The 17,387-nt window shown below is 33.9% G+C and overlaps 1 protein-coding gene across 1 annotated transcript; it reads right to left on the reverse strand.

Annotated features, from left to right (window-relative positions):
* Nucleotides 10,479–15,181, reverse strand: LOC109359699 (putative pentatricopeptide repeat-containing protein At2g02150). The gene is made up of 3 exons (XM_019604397.1): nt 12,386–15,181; nt 12,131–12,286; nt 10,479–11,294 (listed from the first exon to the last, which is right to left on the reverse strand). Exon 1 carries the CDS (start codon nt 15,004–15,006, stop codon nt 12,724–12,726), a length of 2,283 nt encoding a protein of 760 aa, XP_019459942.1. The 5' UTR covers nt 15,007–15,181; the 3' UTR covers nt 10,479–11,294; nt 12,131–12,286; nt 12,386–12,723.

Below are 17,387 nucleotides of genomic sequence, written 5' to 3' on the forward strand. Positions count from 1 at the left end.
ACTTCTGCGTCGCCATTTTCTATCCTTCTTTGCTTCTAGATTTGATTGTACATGTCTTTCTTTGAAAACCCAATATAACGATAACCGCCACTTTGACCAGCAAATGACGCAAATATTTTTCCCGTTCCAACGCCCAGCTCTCTCATGGTGTTCATCTGCGCGACATTTGTCTCGGTCATTCTTCGGTTAGAGGCTATCATTCCACCATAATGTTCACCAAAGAGTTCATGACTATGTTCATCGAAAAAGTAATTAACATATCAACCTCATTTTTCCTTATTAACATGGATCTTCATTCTTGCTAAACAACCGTTTCTTGTGTCTTTTCTAGGCGCCCTCTTTCGAACCACATCATCTTTTTTTTATTTAAATTCTTCTCTATCACAATAAAATGACTGCCACAAAATTTCACCATCTTTGTCCCAGCGGGTGTGATATTCATCTTCATTTAACAATCCAAAATCAATTTCATCAAAATCTAAATCCTCTATTTCATTATTATTTTCAGCATCACTATCAACAAATTCTTCTACAGCCTAAAATCATAAAAATATATCAATTACAAGACAAATATAAATAAATCAACACAAAATAAAATATTTTCTCAATAATAATACCTCATCAGAATAATTTTCATTGTTGTTGTTAATTTCTTCTTCCATCTATAAATATAATCAAAAAACAAATACAAAATCAATAAAATTATCATCAAAAACGCTTAACAATACAATAAACAGAGACAAAACTTCAATTTTCGTTAACCATTATATCTCCAATAAAGAACTAAAAACTAACCTTAACAATGCACTTCCACCAATTCTAAATACGCAGTGATAATGTAACACTATGAAGCAGTTCTTCAACCAAGAAAAAAGCTAATCTTCTACGGTTGAAAAATGTTTGATGAGTGATATTAAATATATCTAAACTGAAGTTGGTTTGGCTAAAACCAACTACGCCCAACACGACTTCTGAAGGACGACTACAACAATTCTCATCACTCCAAACCAACTTCTGTTAAGAAGTCGTCTTCATCTGCACCAACGTTGTATTGCCCAGAAGTTACACTGAAGCAACCCGACTTCTCCATTGATGTCTTACTTCTCCAATAAGACTTCCAAATGGTCAGTAACAGGTAACTAGTATCCAAAAATTTGCATCCAATGACTATGGACTAGTTCGTTTTCATGCGAACTATTAAAAGGTTCGCATTTTAGTTGGCACCTTAAAAATTATCAGTGCACCAAGAAAATATTTGTCAATTTAGCCTAGAAGACATGGAATTTCTCAATGCTTGAATGAGGCGCACTTGGTTTATCTTGCACTCTTATCGATGCACAAGGAAAACGTTTGTTGGTCCATTCTAGAAAACAAGACGACAGAGTATTTTACAATACTTAAGTTAGTCGCACTCCATTTTTCTTACACTCTTATTGAAATCTCTTAAATTTTTATGAAATTATAAAACACTTAATTAGAATGGAAGACTCAATAACACTCCACGTCACTGGAGTTAGCATACCTGGTCATAATGTCACAACCTACCAGTGCGGAGGTTGAGTCTCATCATCTATGACTCCATGTTGGTAACTTGTCTTACTAAAAAAATCACTATATCCTTTGACATTTTCAATAAAGAAAAGAAAAATGTATGCATAAACAATGTATGAGTTTTATACATTGTTATTGTATTATCCGTCGTTCATGTTTTCTCATTATTGAAGTACTGACCATATATAAATCTTTTACGGTGATAGTGCATAAATATTACACTCTCTAAGAAAACATTTGATGGGATGACTTCTAGTCTTGATTAGTGAGTAGTTATAATACTTGGATACATAATTCTTCTAAAATTCTTCAAGAAATAATTTGATGGGATAATTTTAATCTTGAATACATCGAACGAAAATGGAATTTGACATAAAATTCTTCTATCATACATCTTTCTCAAGCCTTTTCTTTAAAAAGGAGTTCATGCATCACACTTCCATATTAAAACAAGATTTGAATAGAACTTCAGTTCAAGAGAAAACATATTATCATTTGATTTCTTGAAGTCCACATATAAAGATCATGTTCTATAAAAATTCATGTTTGAAAAATATGTATTTTATCTTGATGTTTGAGTCCATCGCTCTCATAACATTTTACTCAAATGCAGTGCTCTTTTCATGTAATGAAATGAACGTCAATTATCATACCAAGTCATTATGGATAGCAAGTAGCATGTTCTTATCACATATTCAATCTATCATACTAAACAATCATGGACACAAGTATCATGTTTTCATAATATACTCAACCATATAACATAAAATGACGAGATAACAGGACTCGAAACTTGCCATTCATAGTAAGAAGATAGTATTCGACTAAATCTACTTTAAACTGACTGAGTTACACACTACTATATTGGGGAATTTACTTGCATGGTGCACCTTACCGAAAAATTACGGTCTTGGTGCACCGTTTAGAAATATTACAAAACTGGTGTAGTATATATATAATCGGCATCTCAGTTGCCGATTCTCTGATTTTTTTTGTTTACTCCCCCCAAAATCGTCAACAAGGGGGAGTTTCTTTATTTAATTTTTTTTCTCTCTCCCCTCTAAATCGACAATAGGGGGAGTTTTGTTTTTATTTTTATTTTTTTTCATTCCTCCCCCTTAAATCGGCAATGGGGGGGGGGAGTTTTATGTTTTTTTTATTCTCTCCCCCTAAATCGGCAGAAGGGGGGAGTTTTCAGTAATTTTTATATTTTTGATTTCGTGAGTCCTATCCTATATATACCCCCAAGTACATTATCTTTCCACAAAAATTTCTCCCCATTTTGTAACTGAGTAAACTTTGTTTGAACTTTCTTTGAGTAAACTTTCTTTGTAGAGGTTAGTATATCATTAAGTTACTACATTTTATTTCGTTCTAAGTTTATATATTTTAATCTTATTAATTGTTAAATGTAGATGACCATTGTGAAAGATATTGTTAGCGATTTTAACGAGGAAGAGGAGATTGAAATGTGTAGTGATACGGAGGAGATTCAGTTTGATAATGGTTCATCTCATAGTATGACATATATTACTCCATCATCATTTTTCTTGAACACAAATTCTGAATCTATTCGTGATTTTGGACATACAGCTGGTTTAACGGATATTATTGATAATGATTTGTCTAATGGTATGCAATTTGAATCTAAAAAGCCACAATGAATGCAATTAGAGAATTTCATATCAAAAATTCGTTCGACTATGTTGTTGCAGAGTCTAGACCGGACAGCTATGTTGCCAAATGTAAACATTTTGGTGCAGGATGTGAGTGGCGAATTCGCGTTTCTTATAACGTTAAGCGCGATTATTGGGAGATTAGGAAAATTAGTGTAACACACAGTTGTGTATCTATGTTAGTTTCCCAAGATCATAGTAAATTAAATTCGTCATTCATTTCAGACCTTATTGTTAATTTGGTATCTGCAGATCCAAGTATACCAGTTAAGGCACTGGTGAAGGAGGTTGTTAGTCACTTTGGTTATACAGTCACGTGTAGAAAGACATGGACTGCAAAACAAATGGCCATGGAAAAAATTTATGGTGATTAGGGAGGGTCATATAATGAGTTACCACGTTGGATGAATGCTCTACAATATTTTTATCCTCGCACAATTGTAAAATATGAAGCACGTCACAAGTTGTAGATGGTATGGAAGACACAAGTCGAATCATTCTAGATAGAATATTTTGGGCTTTCAAACCATGAATTGAAGGGTTTGTATATTGTAAACCAATCCTACAAGTGGATGAGACATTTTTACTGGGAAATGTACTGGAATATTGCTAATAGCAAGTTCACAAGATGGAAACAGACGTGTATTTCCAGTTGCATTTGCCATTGTTGAAGGAGAGACGAAAGAAGCTTGAGAGTGGTTTTTTTACAATCTTAAGACGTATGTTGCCCCTCAACCAAATAGGGGGACAGGTTTATCATATCAGATAGGGGGACAGGTTTATTAGCTGCACTCTGAAGTGAGTTGGCAGGATAGTCTAGTGTATAATCAATTTGTTGTATTCGTCATCTAACTAGTAATTTCAATAAGGAAATCTGAGATTTTGATCTAAAAGACAAAGTTGTAAAAATGGGTATGTGCTATTTATATTTTTCAATTTTAGAAATATTGTTATATTAAGGATATTAATAGGTTTGTATTTATTTTCTAGGTTATGAGTTGATGCGACCACGGTTCGACCGAATGTTGAATTTGTTGCATCAAAAAAATCCAAGGGCTGGAGCATGGTTGGACCAGATTCCAAAAGAGAAATGGAGTCAGGAATATGATGAAGGGAGACGATATGGTCACATGACTACTAATCTTGCACAATATATTAATGGTGTTCTGAAAGGATCTAGAGCTCTCCCTATCACTATCCTTGTTAGAGCAACATACTACATGCTAAATGAATGGTTCAATGAACATCGAAATGAAGCCTCTAACATGATTATGGCAGAGCATGTATATTGCGAAGACTTAACAAAGATGATTAAAGAAAATCAACGTAAATCTACATGTCAACTGGTTCGTAATTTTTCATGAGAGACTAGAGTCTCTGAAGTTGAAGTTGTATCTAGATCTGGTGGTCGGCAAGTAAGGCTGTATAATGAAACTTGCTGACAATTGGTGTGACTGTGGATAATTTCAATTATTAAGATTTGCATGCTCTCATGCTATCGCAACATGCCCTTCTTTGAATTTAGACTGCAGCCAATTTATCTCAACAATTTACCGCCTAGATAATCTTCAGATGGTCTTTGGATATGAGTTTCAACCAATTGGTAATGAAGAATATTGGTCTCTTTATTCAGGTCCAACATTCATTCCCAATCCTGTTATGTGTAGGAAAAGAAGTGGAAGACCAAAGACTTCACGCATTCACAATGAGATGGATGAAGTTGAAGTTGAACAATTAAAAAAATGTGGATGGTGTAGAACCGAAGGGCATAACAGGAATACATGTCCATTGTGATCTAGAGAATTAGGGGAGAGTTCTAGGCAACATTCCTAAGAGTAGTTTATATTTTAATCCTTACTTTTATAATGTATTTCTATTGATCTATAACATCTTTTCTCAATTATGTGTAGTGAATATACTATAACTATATACTATAAATATACTATAACTACATACTAAAAATAAATAAATATAATTATATTAATATAATGTATTTCTAATTATCATAACTATATATACAATATATTAATATATTAATATGTAGTAACTATATACAATATATTAATATGTAGTAACTATATACAATATATTGATAGAATAATGAAATTAACTATATACGTGTATGCAGTATAATCAAATTAACTATTACAAAGCCAATGTATTATTGAAACTTGACATTAACTATATACGTGTGGTTAAAGAGTGACATTGCATGCAGAGAGTTCAATGGTGCAGAGAAAGTGAATGCAAAGAAAGTGAAAATATTGAATGACCATACATGCATAGTGTGATGCAGAGATTCTTCACTGATTGAAGAAGTGAATGCAAACAAAGTGAAAATATTGAGTGACGCTACATGCATAGTGTAGTGCAGAGATTCTTCATTGATTGAAGAAGTGAATGCAAACAAAGGGAACCTATTGAGTGAACTGGTGCAGATTTTTCAAACTTATTTTCATACAAAACTCGTCCATAGAGTTGACGATTTTGGTGTTTTAATTTTCATACAAAACTCGGCCATGTGGTAGCTGAGTTTGGTTTTTTTATTTTCTTTGTTAACTCGTCCATATAGTTGACGAGTTTGGTGCCATTTTCTTTTTTTTTGTTTAACGTAACTCGTCCATAGAGTTGACGAGTTTGGTGGGGTTAGGGCATTGAATGAAACTCGGCCATGTCGTAGCCGAGTTTGGTGGGGTGGGGTTAGGGCATTGAATAAAACTCGGCCATTTTGTTGACAAGTTTGGTGTGCCGAGTTTGGTAAAAAGATTTACTATTAAAAATATTGCCAAACTTTGTTGCCATGTACATTTCTTCAAACTTTGTTACACGTCAAAATACACTCACATTCACTATTCACTCACTCACATTCACTATAAATATTGCCATGTAGATTTCACTAAGTCACATCCACTCTTCATACTTTCTTCACTACTTTGTTCACACCTTCTTCACACTTTGTTCAAACTTTCTTCACATATTCACACTTTGTAATGGAGTACTTAATCTAGGGCCAATTGACACTTCACTACTTACAATACAAAATGATCATATATCAAACAATGTATGGAATGGCATTGAATGTGGTTTTCGGCCCATATCTTGTTTCTGGCAATCGGTACCTTCTTAGCCAGTGTTGCAAGTTATCCGCAACACTGCTTTTGGTAACTTGTTGATACTTGGAGCAGTGATCAACAATCATCTACTATTAGCATTGATTGAGAGATGGAGGCCGGAAACACATATTTTCCACTTTCCATGTGGAGAGGCCATCGTCACTCTTCAGTATGTGACTTACCAACTTGGCATTCCGATAGAAGGAGAAGTTGTTACCGGAGTGACAAATACGGATTGGGAAGCACTTTACATCCCTTTGTTGGGTGTTGTTCCAGTTGGTAACGAATTATTGGGGGAGAGGGTGAAACTCACTTGGCTTGAGAGGACATTTCGTGATCTCCCTGAGAATGCTAATGAAGTTATTATTGAACAACACACAAGAGCATTTATTATGAAAATGATCGGAGGATTTCTTATGCCAGATACATAAGATAATAACCGAGTCAACCTTATGTATCTACCCTTGCTTGAGGACTTAACGGAGACATTCCAATACAGTTGGGGCTCATCTGTATTGGCTTATCTTTATCGAGGACTATGTCGTGCAGCAATAATTAGTGATCAAAAAGAGATTGGAGGATGTCTACTACTCCTTCAATCATGGGCATATGATCACATTGAAAATCTTGCACCAAGACTGCGCGGCCCAGCAACACCTTATAATCCATTGGTGAAAAGGTATATTAATTTTATCATTATATGTAAATTTTTAATTAACAAAAGTGATTCAATTTTTTTTACTAACTAACAAAGATTAATAATAGGTGGTCACAACATTTAATCGCCACCAACATCCTTGGACATGCTGTTAATATCATACGTGCAATGTTTGACCGTATGCGTGTTGATCAGCTATATTTATATTTCTATATTTTATGTACAAATTTATATTATTATGTTTGAATATTTATTATATTAACTTTTTAAGTAACATTTTTACCAGTTTCGGTGGATGCCATATTCCCAGCTACCTTTCCTGCCAAACATCTCGGAGAGAAGTCGATCACGTGTGCCACTAATTTGTTTCACAATTGTGGAATGGCACCCTACTGATCGGGTTATGAGACAATTTGGTTTTGGTCAACCAATTCCACAAGATCCAATGAATTGTGAAAAACTTCATAAAGTTGACTTACGTCGCAAGACTGATTGTAACTGGGGACATAAGCATCGCCGCTGGATTCAAATATGGTTTAATTGGGATAACTATGTCGTCGATGGTTTACCAGCAAATACACTACCTTTGAACCACTACTCTGAGTATATGCAGTGGTATTTAAAAAGGACTAGAAGATACATATCTAGATATGGACACACTATGATGGAATGGTAAAAAAATTATAAATTAAACTTTGTCTTTAATTATATTATTTAATTCTAATTTTCTCTAAATTTTTCAGTACATATTTGCAAAAAGAATTTGTGATCAGAGTCGTCCTCCAGCTTCACTTATAAATCTCACACAATCTTTATGTAACGTCTTCTCATCTAGCCGTGAAATGATGGGAGCATTGACTGAACTATACCCCAATGCATACTCTACCCACATTGATGAAACTTTTCCTACTCATCATTATGATATACGGGACACTGACTCTCTGCAACGAACTCCTGTGGATAATCATTCTCAAGGACATACTTCACCAGTTACTCCTCAACAACAACAACAATAATCGTATGGGTTCGCAAATTATAATTATTCATACAATTATTTGTCATCAGATTCTCAAATCTTACTACCAACAATGTTTGCTACTACTTCAAGTACATCATTGTCGACATATGATTCTCAACAATATTATCGTCCTACTATGTCTTCTACAAATATTTTTAGTATACAACACACTGATGATGAAGTTGTGGTTGAGGATGTTGATGAAGATGATTCAGATGAGGAAGAGCCACAATTGGAGACATGTGTTAGAGGGAGAATCACGCAGCGGAATGAACAACAATTAAGAGTTCAACCGCCATGAAGGAGAAAACCACCTCCATGTGGCACTTCATCACCCTGACGTCATTAAACTGGGATTTAACCAATTCAAATTTTAAAAGTGTAATATGTTGTTTTGTTAATAACTAGTGTTGGAACAAAATATTGATGTGTTTTGTATTGTTAGGGTTATGGTTTGAAAATATTTTACTTATATAAAAAATTCTCCCCCCATTGTCGATTTAGGGGGAGAAAATAAAATATAAAAAAAACATACCCCCTAATATTTTTAAAACAAAAAAATATATAAATACTACACCAGTTTTCTAATATTTTTAAAAGGTGTACCAAGACCATAATTTTTCAGTCAAGGTGCACCATACAAGTAAATTTGTCCTACTATATTTAGTATAATTACTAAGCCAATACAAGCCCATGAAGATAGTCGCTGCTAAGAACGTATGCTTGAAATGCCTGAATGATATACAAATTACTACTATTAAATCATAGCTTTATGGATTAACATAGATTTTGTCAAGAGGTTAATAAAAGATAATTATTCTATAAAATAAATTTTTATAAATTATAGGGATTGGCTTGCTCAATGGGAGTGATAGACTAATTTGGAGGAATATTTTGCGCTGTGTCTTTACTTAAGAACATGTTAGATCTTTGTTTTGTACACTCATTTCCTAAAGTAAACCAAAATTCAAGGATAACAACTTTGGTGTGTAAATTTGGAAGAAACCTAGGAGATATCTCATATTTGAGTTTAAGAGTAGAATCACTAAACAAAAGTGTATTATGAATTAGTTATGCCCATGAGAAAAGACAAGTCTTAACTTGAGGGAGCATTAGATATCATAGGTTAACACACTTTATAAATTAGAACCTTAATCTTTTAGGTATAGGAATTATGTGAAATATATTTTTTACATGCTTCGGAATCACTAAAAAAAATCAATCTCATATATGCATATTGTTCATACAAACAGGACAACTCTAAAGAAGGATTCACAAGGCTTTAATCTACACATTTAAATTGTATTATATTTTTATATAGAATCAAATCTTTGTCAACTGGTTTCATATGAAGCTAGTTTAAATGAAATGGAGACTTGAGTTAGGAGAAATGACATGTTCATTGAGTAATGGTCAACTATGATTCTCGGCAACAAGACACTACTTTAGTATAGGAGGCACAATTCTCTCATTGGTGAATGGAAGTGAAAAGTTTATATCAATTTGGAAAGATTATTTGATAAGGTACAACCTATGTGGTCTGAGATTCCATGATCATGATCGGACATTTTCTAAAGGATTTGTATGACATTTTCGACAAGATTTATATTGAATCCGAGAGAATTCAAAGAGGAATAATTTCACGGTCTCTATGATTTGAGAAAAATCAGAATAGGTGCAATTTATCAATGTAAGAACAAGGTAAGTGCAGAATTCTGCACAACAACCTACATTGACATAGGGAGTAAATATAGACAACAGAAACATTTTAATCTTGGTATTCTGAAATGGTTTCAGGGTCCATCGAAGAGCACTTGAGGTCACCGTGGGGTGTCCGAGTCCGACCTCTCATCAATACGAAACCTCTCAGATTGTCCTCCATAAGATACATTAACCTATAAAAATACATGAACAGAATAGAAACCTAGAAAAATAGTGGCTGCATCAACATGTAGAGGGTGATTATGATCATTCGGAACCAGCCAGGGTTGATAGAGGTGATGGTAGAGTCGCCATGATAATACAGAATGAGCCAGGGTTGATACCATTGTGGTTAAACCTTTATGGCATCATCAAAACATTACCGACAGATTCAGAGCTACATAACTACAGAAACTAAGACTTAGCCGAAGTTTCTAGGAATGAAGATGAGAATTTCAAGTAGAAGTACAAGAACACAACTCAATCTCACAGCACCTTAGAATTTCATGTGTGAAAACTATATATTAAAATGTGATCAAAGAGGAATTGATAACAGTAAAGAATGACCCATTGAAACAGCGGAGAATATCTTCATATATTTTGTTGTATTTTGAATCACTACTTGTAGACTTTGTTTCATTATTTTTTTAAATTATGGTTTGTGTATTGATGTGAAGTGTAAATAAACAATTAAAAGTGACAATACTCTCACTCTTGACATATTTTCCTTTTTAAACACTATTCAAAATGCTTTATTTTTTATGGAACTTAACAATTCATTCACAGAGAAAAGTAGAGTCAAGGCAAGAATAATATTAAATTGAACAGATTTTCAAGAGACAAAAAGGAAAGAGATATCATTGGAGAAAATATAAATTTTGCCCTCTGATCTTGCATTATTTTTTGTAGGTAGAAAATTAATGAAGGGTCTATGCTCCTTCCTTTACATCTTCCAGCTTCTTTTTGCTAACAAAAATAAAAAAATAGTCTAACTCCATATGTGGGTAAAGTTGTTTACCTTATGACCTGAAGATTATAGGCTCAAATCATGAAAACAACTGATTCACTTGTGAGAGTAAAACTATCTAAATCTACCTTTCCCAGACCCCACTAAGTGAGAGCTTGGGCCGACTTTTTAGTCTAACTCCATATGCACCACCATTCCCTGCAGGTTTATTGTGGAATTCAGATATGTCCATTCTTGTCCCTACTGGTGGTCTTTTATTAGTAAACCATTTACAGCTACCACTATCTGTCCTGACCTTGAAGCTTGTGATATGTCCTGACCTTGAATTGTATCAATCTCTCCTCTCCCTAAATTTTTAACTTCAAAAATGATAAAGAACACGGAAAAAAAAACTGGGCCTTTATGCTGCTGTATGTCTGTCTTAGTTAGATACAAGATTGGGAAGAGAACTTGAGAGGCCTGAATTTGTCCCACCACTGGAATGGTCCACCACAAAAAACCTCAATGTAATCGCCATTGCCCATGCGATCTAGGTACAACTGAGACAAGGCAATATACTTCAGGCTATACTTCAATGCATAGCTCCTCGGCTTCCACCGTAGTGAACAACCTGGTAATAAAGTACCATTGATTATCAGGTTGTTAGCATTCCCACCACTACACATAAAAGAACTTAAGAAAGGAAAGATATGCAGTGCAATACAGACAAAACATAACGTTCCAAATCGAACTATTTGGAACTCCAACAGTTCTAGAAGGCCTAAGTCAAAATAGGGAAGAAATTGTTATTTCAATAAAACAGGTAACAAGAAGTGCATATATTCGTCACTATTTTGAGCATTCTTTTTTCTCCTTCCATATCTAAACCCTATAACTTCAACATTTTCTCTGCTAGAAAATGTTATGCAAGTTAAAGACATGTACTTTGTGCCAGTTTATCTTTTCGTTGTGTACGAGAAGTAGTTCATCTTATACGACTTAGATATTGACCTGTTAACCATCTAAGATTCATTATCACACAAACATGGCTCTATGTATCACGTTGGTGGAGACTTTGGCTGTTGGGCACTAATTAAATTATCCAAGCAAGCAAGAAACCGATTAATAGTTTTGCAGTATGTGAACAGAAATGAATGAAGTTTGAGACAGATTAATTGGCTACGGTAGTAAAGTTGTTTGCCTTGTGGAACTTATTACACTGATCTTGTATTAGGGGTATATCTTCTCAGATTTTGTGAAAACAAAAATGAAAAGTAACATATATGTTATATGGGAGTGAAAGTTTTTCCCTAGTAGGGGCATGTGTCCTCACACCCAACACGGTATGTCCCTGATGGTTGCATGTGTTGACATTATTATAAATTATGGACATGACTCACGTGAGATCTCACTTGAGTCACTCCCTATAAATTATAATTACTAAAATGCCAAGAAAGTATCATTCACCTTGTATGTCCAAGTGGTGAAATGGGCATCCACTACATTTGAACTCCTCCACATGCCATATAACAGATTTTTGTTCGGACTATTGATTCTGTTGTTCCTGCCTTCCTGACTCGAAAGCACTCAACCTGTACAATTTGCAATGAAGGTTTGGAATGACTGCAACAAAAAGTAAAAAGACTATAAGACAAATTGCTCCAGGAATATAACTTGAAAGGTAAAAAGAATTCCCAGTATATACAAGAAACTGTCCAGTACCTATAATTATGAGCTTTCTACTTAGAAGGTTTTCAAAATTGATCACCACTCACTGAAAGAAATTAATATTTCTTCGAACCAAGAAAATATCATGTTACAGTTGTCTAGATGATCACATGATAACAAGAATATTGAAATGCAAGTCGCAGAAGATGAAGCATTTACTTCATGAGAGAACCAGTTCCTTGAAAATGCATCAAATAGAATAGACAGTTGTCATCATGCCATTATGTATCGATGCATCAAATTCATTTCAATTAAGATATTTGAACTTTGGCAGAAATGAAGTAATCTTGATTGTGGGCCAACAGTAATCCAAGTGAAATATGTTTTCCGTCTCAAGTGTGCGCAGAGGGAACTATTACGTCAAGAGTCCCAGTAATTAGGCCCCTCCTCATCATATCATCATAAAGTGCCTGAGCTTCATTGATGTCTCCTAGCTCATAATATTTCCTCAATAGAAAAATACAGAGAACCTCATCAGGAGTGATGCCCTTTCCGAGCATCTCATCTAGAAATGACTTTGCTTGTTGTACTTGACCACAATGAGAAAAACCCCAAATCAATGAAGTATAAGTATGCAGGTCTAACTCCATACCCATTTCAACCATTTTGTTTCGCAAACTCAAAGCTTCTTGAGGATTCCCATGCTTCAGGTTCCCGTCAATCAAAGCAGTGTAAACTAATTTATCTGGACTGATTCTCCTATCCGCCATTTCATGGACCAGCTTCTCGGCTGCTTGAATACAACCATTTTTACATAGGCCATCAATTAGAGCAGTAAAAATCATTATATTAGGTTGCAAACCAGTGTTAGTCATGTTGTCAAAGTAACTTAAAGCCTGTTCGATTAAACCCTTTTTGCATAAACCATCTATTAGTACACCAAAAGTTACAACTGTTGTCTCGATACCCAATTCTTGCATTTCTTGTAATAGATTAACTGCCTCTACGGTTTTCCCAACCTTAAAATATGCATCCATAAGGGTTGTGTATATATAATTATTAGCCCTAAGACCACACTCCTTCATCTCACGTATTACAGCTTCAAATTCTTCTATCATATTCTGGCTGCGAATGCCCCATAATTTGGTCCCATACAGCAATAGATCTGGTTTGAAGTTTTTCTTGTTCATTTCCTCTAAAGTATCATTGGCATTTGTTATCATCTTAGCCTTGATATATCCATGAACAAGGGAAGTATAAATTTGCAAATTAGGGATCACTCCAGATTTCAACAATGCACTAAATAATTCCTCTGCATCTTTTATTCTACCATCTTCACAAAGGCCATCGAGTAACGCAGTGTAGGTGACAATATTTAACTCAAGTCCAGCCTGCAACATTTCACTTGCCAGTTTAAATGCTTCATCAAGATCACCTAGTTTACAATTTGCGTCAATCAGAGATGTATAAGTAAATTCATTGGGTCGAAGACCAACACGAATCATGTCAACAAAAAATTTAATAGCTTCCAGCATCATGCCGGCCTTACAAAACGCATCAATAAGTGTACTATAAGTTACAACATTTGGTTTCAGTCCTCTTTGCTTCATCTCACTCAGATACTCAAAACCTCTAGGAATTCTGTCAAATCTGCAGAAGCAATTAATTAGACAATTGTAAGTAATCACATCTGGCTCACATCCTGCATCCTTCATCTCCTCAAATACAACAATCACTTCGGTTAACAATCCTACCTTTCCATACCCATCAATGAGCGAATTATAGGTGACTATGTCCGGTGTAAGACCATTCCGTTTCATTTGTTCAAAAAAATTCCTAGCAGTTTCTAAGTCCCCGTCTTTTGTCAAATAACCTATCATTATATTATATGTGAAAACCGAGGGAGAAAGGCTAGCCACAACCATGTCCTTGAAAAAACTAATTGACAATTTCCCTTCACCTGATTTTGAAAGCTTGTGAAGAAGCTCATTACATGACCGCACTCTTGGCAGAACCCTGAATTTCTTCATCTTCCAAAAGCATTGTCTAGCTTCCTCAAGCATCCCTAACTCAACTAAAACACTAAACAAAGTATCAAACACTCCAAACCCTGGCCTACAAACATCCCTAGTCAACCACAACGTATCAAAAAAATCACAACCCGGAATTTCCCGCCTCAACAAAATCCATTTCATTATGATTTTCCTAGCATCAAAATAAAACATCCCACAAAACAAAATGTGTGCAAGGATGCAATATGAATCTGTGGTATGGCAAAACGTTGTTCGGGCCTCTGCCCACTTGAAGAACTTCAAGGCTAATTTAGGGTCCCCTTTCAGCTTCACTAAAACCTCAGACACCCAAATAGGTGCCAATGCCGAATCGAAAATGTTATCGATTTCGATACCAAATTGTTTCTTCAATAAAGTACACATTGATTGGGAATCAATGTTATCATCATCAAAGTAAGGTTTTGAGGTAAAGGGGTATCTAACAACACATAGAAAGCAAATAGTGGGGTATGTCAAAATTGAATTTTGAGATGAAGGGGGTGAAGGATAAAGGAAAAGGGGAAATGGGTATGTAATGTTTTTAGGAATTGAGGAAGAGAAAGAGGTTACTGAGGGTGAGACCCTGCGAGCGATGTGGAAGTAGTTGCGAAGAAAAGGTAACATCTTCAATTGGATTAATCTTCATTTTGAAGGTTTGTGATAATGGAGCATGAAGTGTTGTTGCTCATTGCTTATTCTGATGGGTGATAGTGAAGAATGAAATGAATAATGAATGTTAGTGTTAGGGTTTATGAATGGAGATTTTGAGGTTTATGAGGCGGAAGAATGGAAGAGAAAGACAACACCGTGAATTTTCTCACTTTTCACTATTGCCAATAGCCGTTTATTTATTTTAGATTGACATATCAAGGGTTATAATTTCTTGGTGCATTCATGCATCACAAACCTTCTCTTCTATCTTTTTTTGTCAAATAAATAAAAAGATAAATTAGTCTTTAAAGATTTCAAGGGAGAGTTAAAATAGTCTTACCTTTTGAGTCTCTTACAAATTTTGGAGATACTATAACCTCTCTGGGAGACTATTTTGACCACCCTCTCAAAAATTTTAGAATGGGGCTTATCAAATACAGAAATTTTAATGAGTAAAAATGAATCTTCACTCCCAATGTTATTAAATGTGGTTATCAATAAGATGTTCAAATCCAGACCGATCCAACAATAAAACCAAAAATCGTTCCAAAATAGACTGAAATTGCAAAAACTAAATGCATTTGGATTGTATTAGACTTATTTTTTAAAGACCGATTGGTCCGGTCCGGATTTTGGTTTCACCTCTTGGATCCAAACCGATCTAGATCAAAATAGTATGTAAAATTTAAGTGTGTAATACTTTTAAGTGTCTTCCAAACTTACTCTTAAGTCTCAACTCCAAAATTGTATCTATATTTTATTTGTTATATTCTATAACACATACTTATATATATATTGCTATGTTTTTTGATACACTTTTTTAGAACTTAAGCTAATCTCACAACCAAACAAAAAAGATTCAAGTGTTATTCTAATTAGGTGTTTTATTATCAATTTTATTGTTATCAAAGTATTATTGTAATTAATCATCGGTGGAATGTCATAATTGTTAAAATTACGCTGCAAGTGTTTATATCATTGTTATTGATATCTTGTTATTTTGTTGTCTTGTTATTTTTGATATATTGTTGTTGTTATTGCTATTTTTACTTTTATTATTATTGTCTTACTATTTATTACTATTTTATGATGTTGTTTACTTATACTATAGTTGCACACATTTTAATGTTGTTGAACACTATTTTTATTGTTGTTTTATGTTTAATATTTAGTCATTTTTATGAGTTTTGAATGTAAGTGCAATTTCATTATTTTATAAAATAAAAAACCGATCCAACCCAAAACCGGAACCGCATATTATATATGGATCGGATTGGATCGGACATCTTAATATAAACATACTAGACTGGTCCAGACCGCATGTTAATTATGTGTTTGGATCGGATCATTTTTTGCGTAAAAACTTATCCAAATGGACCGTGAAAACCCTAGTTATCGATGTAGATTGGGTATCGAGTTATAAAACCACATTTGTTATTCAACGTGTATATTACTTCATATAATACTTTTTTTTATTGGTTAGAAAGTTAAAATATGAATTAAAAATATACTAAATTTATATTTTATGATCAATAAAAATGAAAGGATATATAAAGTGATACATGTTTTAGGAAAAAAAATATGTTCCCTTCAGTTATTATCTAAATCATGCATCAAGTTAACCATATTATTTTTTATGTGTATAAGATAAGCAACTATAAAAGGTAAAAAAAATTGGAAGACCGAATACATCAAAAATATTGAAAGGTGATTCTTTTATAGAGATGGCAAAAAACCCGACCTGTGGGTACTCGTGGAAATACCCACAACGGGTACTCGCAATAATAGTTTATGGGTGGGAGCGAGTTTTGTGATACCGCCCCACGCTTACCCACAAATTTATATGTTTAGTTTTTAGTTAAATTTTTATATATATTTATTATTATTTTAAGATTATATATTTTATTATTATTTCACAATAAATTATACATATTTACTATGATCATAAATTTATCATATTATTCATGTAACAATTATTTTTACATATTGATTATTACAAATTATATAAATATATAATTAAAATTACAAATCAATTGGGTACTCACAAATACCCGCTACCCACATGGGTACCCACATATATTGCGAGTTTGGGTACAGGAAAGCATTGCTCAGGTCCGTTGCCATCCCTATTCTTTTAGGAATCATTTTTTAATTTTTTTCACTAAAAGTTACAAAACTACCCTCCGTCAAATTTTCATCCTATTATTCATTTATTCTTTTCCTCCTTCACCTCCGCACTTTACAGTTTACACTACCAATAATGTAACATTGTTATTTGTGTTTCTCCTTCATTTTCTCATTAAGTGAATCTTCAATTTTGTTTTCATCTATGTGTTGTTTGTGTTTGTTTTTTA

Source organism: Lupinus angustifolius, chromosome LG01, assembly GCF_001865875.1.
Source record: "Lupinus angustifolius cultivar Tanjil chromosome LG01, LupAngTanjil_v1.0, whole genome shotgun sequence".
In the NCBI taxonomy this organism is placed as follows: domain Eukaryota; kingdom Viridiplantae; phylum Streptophyta; class Magnoliopsida; order Fabales; family Fabaceae; genus Lupinus; species Lupinus angustifolius.

Excerpts from the sequence above, each read along its gene's own strand:
- LOC109359699 (XM_019604397.1), bottom strand. The coding sequence starts at position 15,006 with ATGTTACCTTTTCTTCGCAACTACTTCCACATCGCTCGCAGGGTCTCA.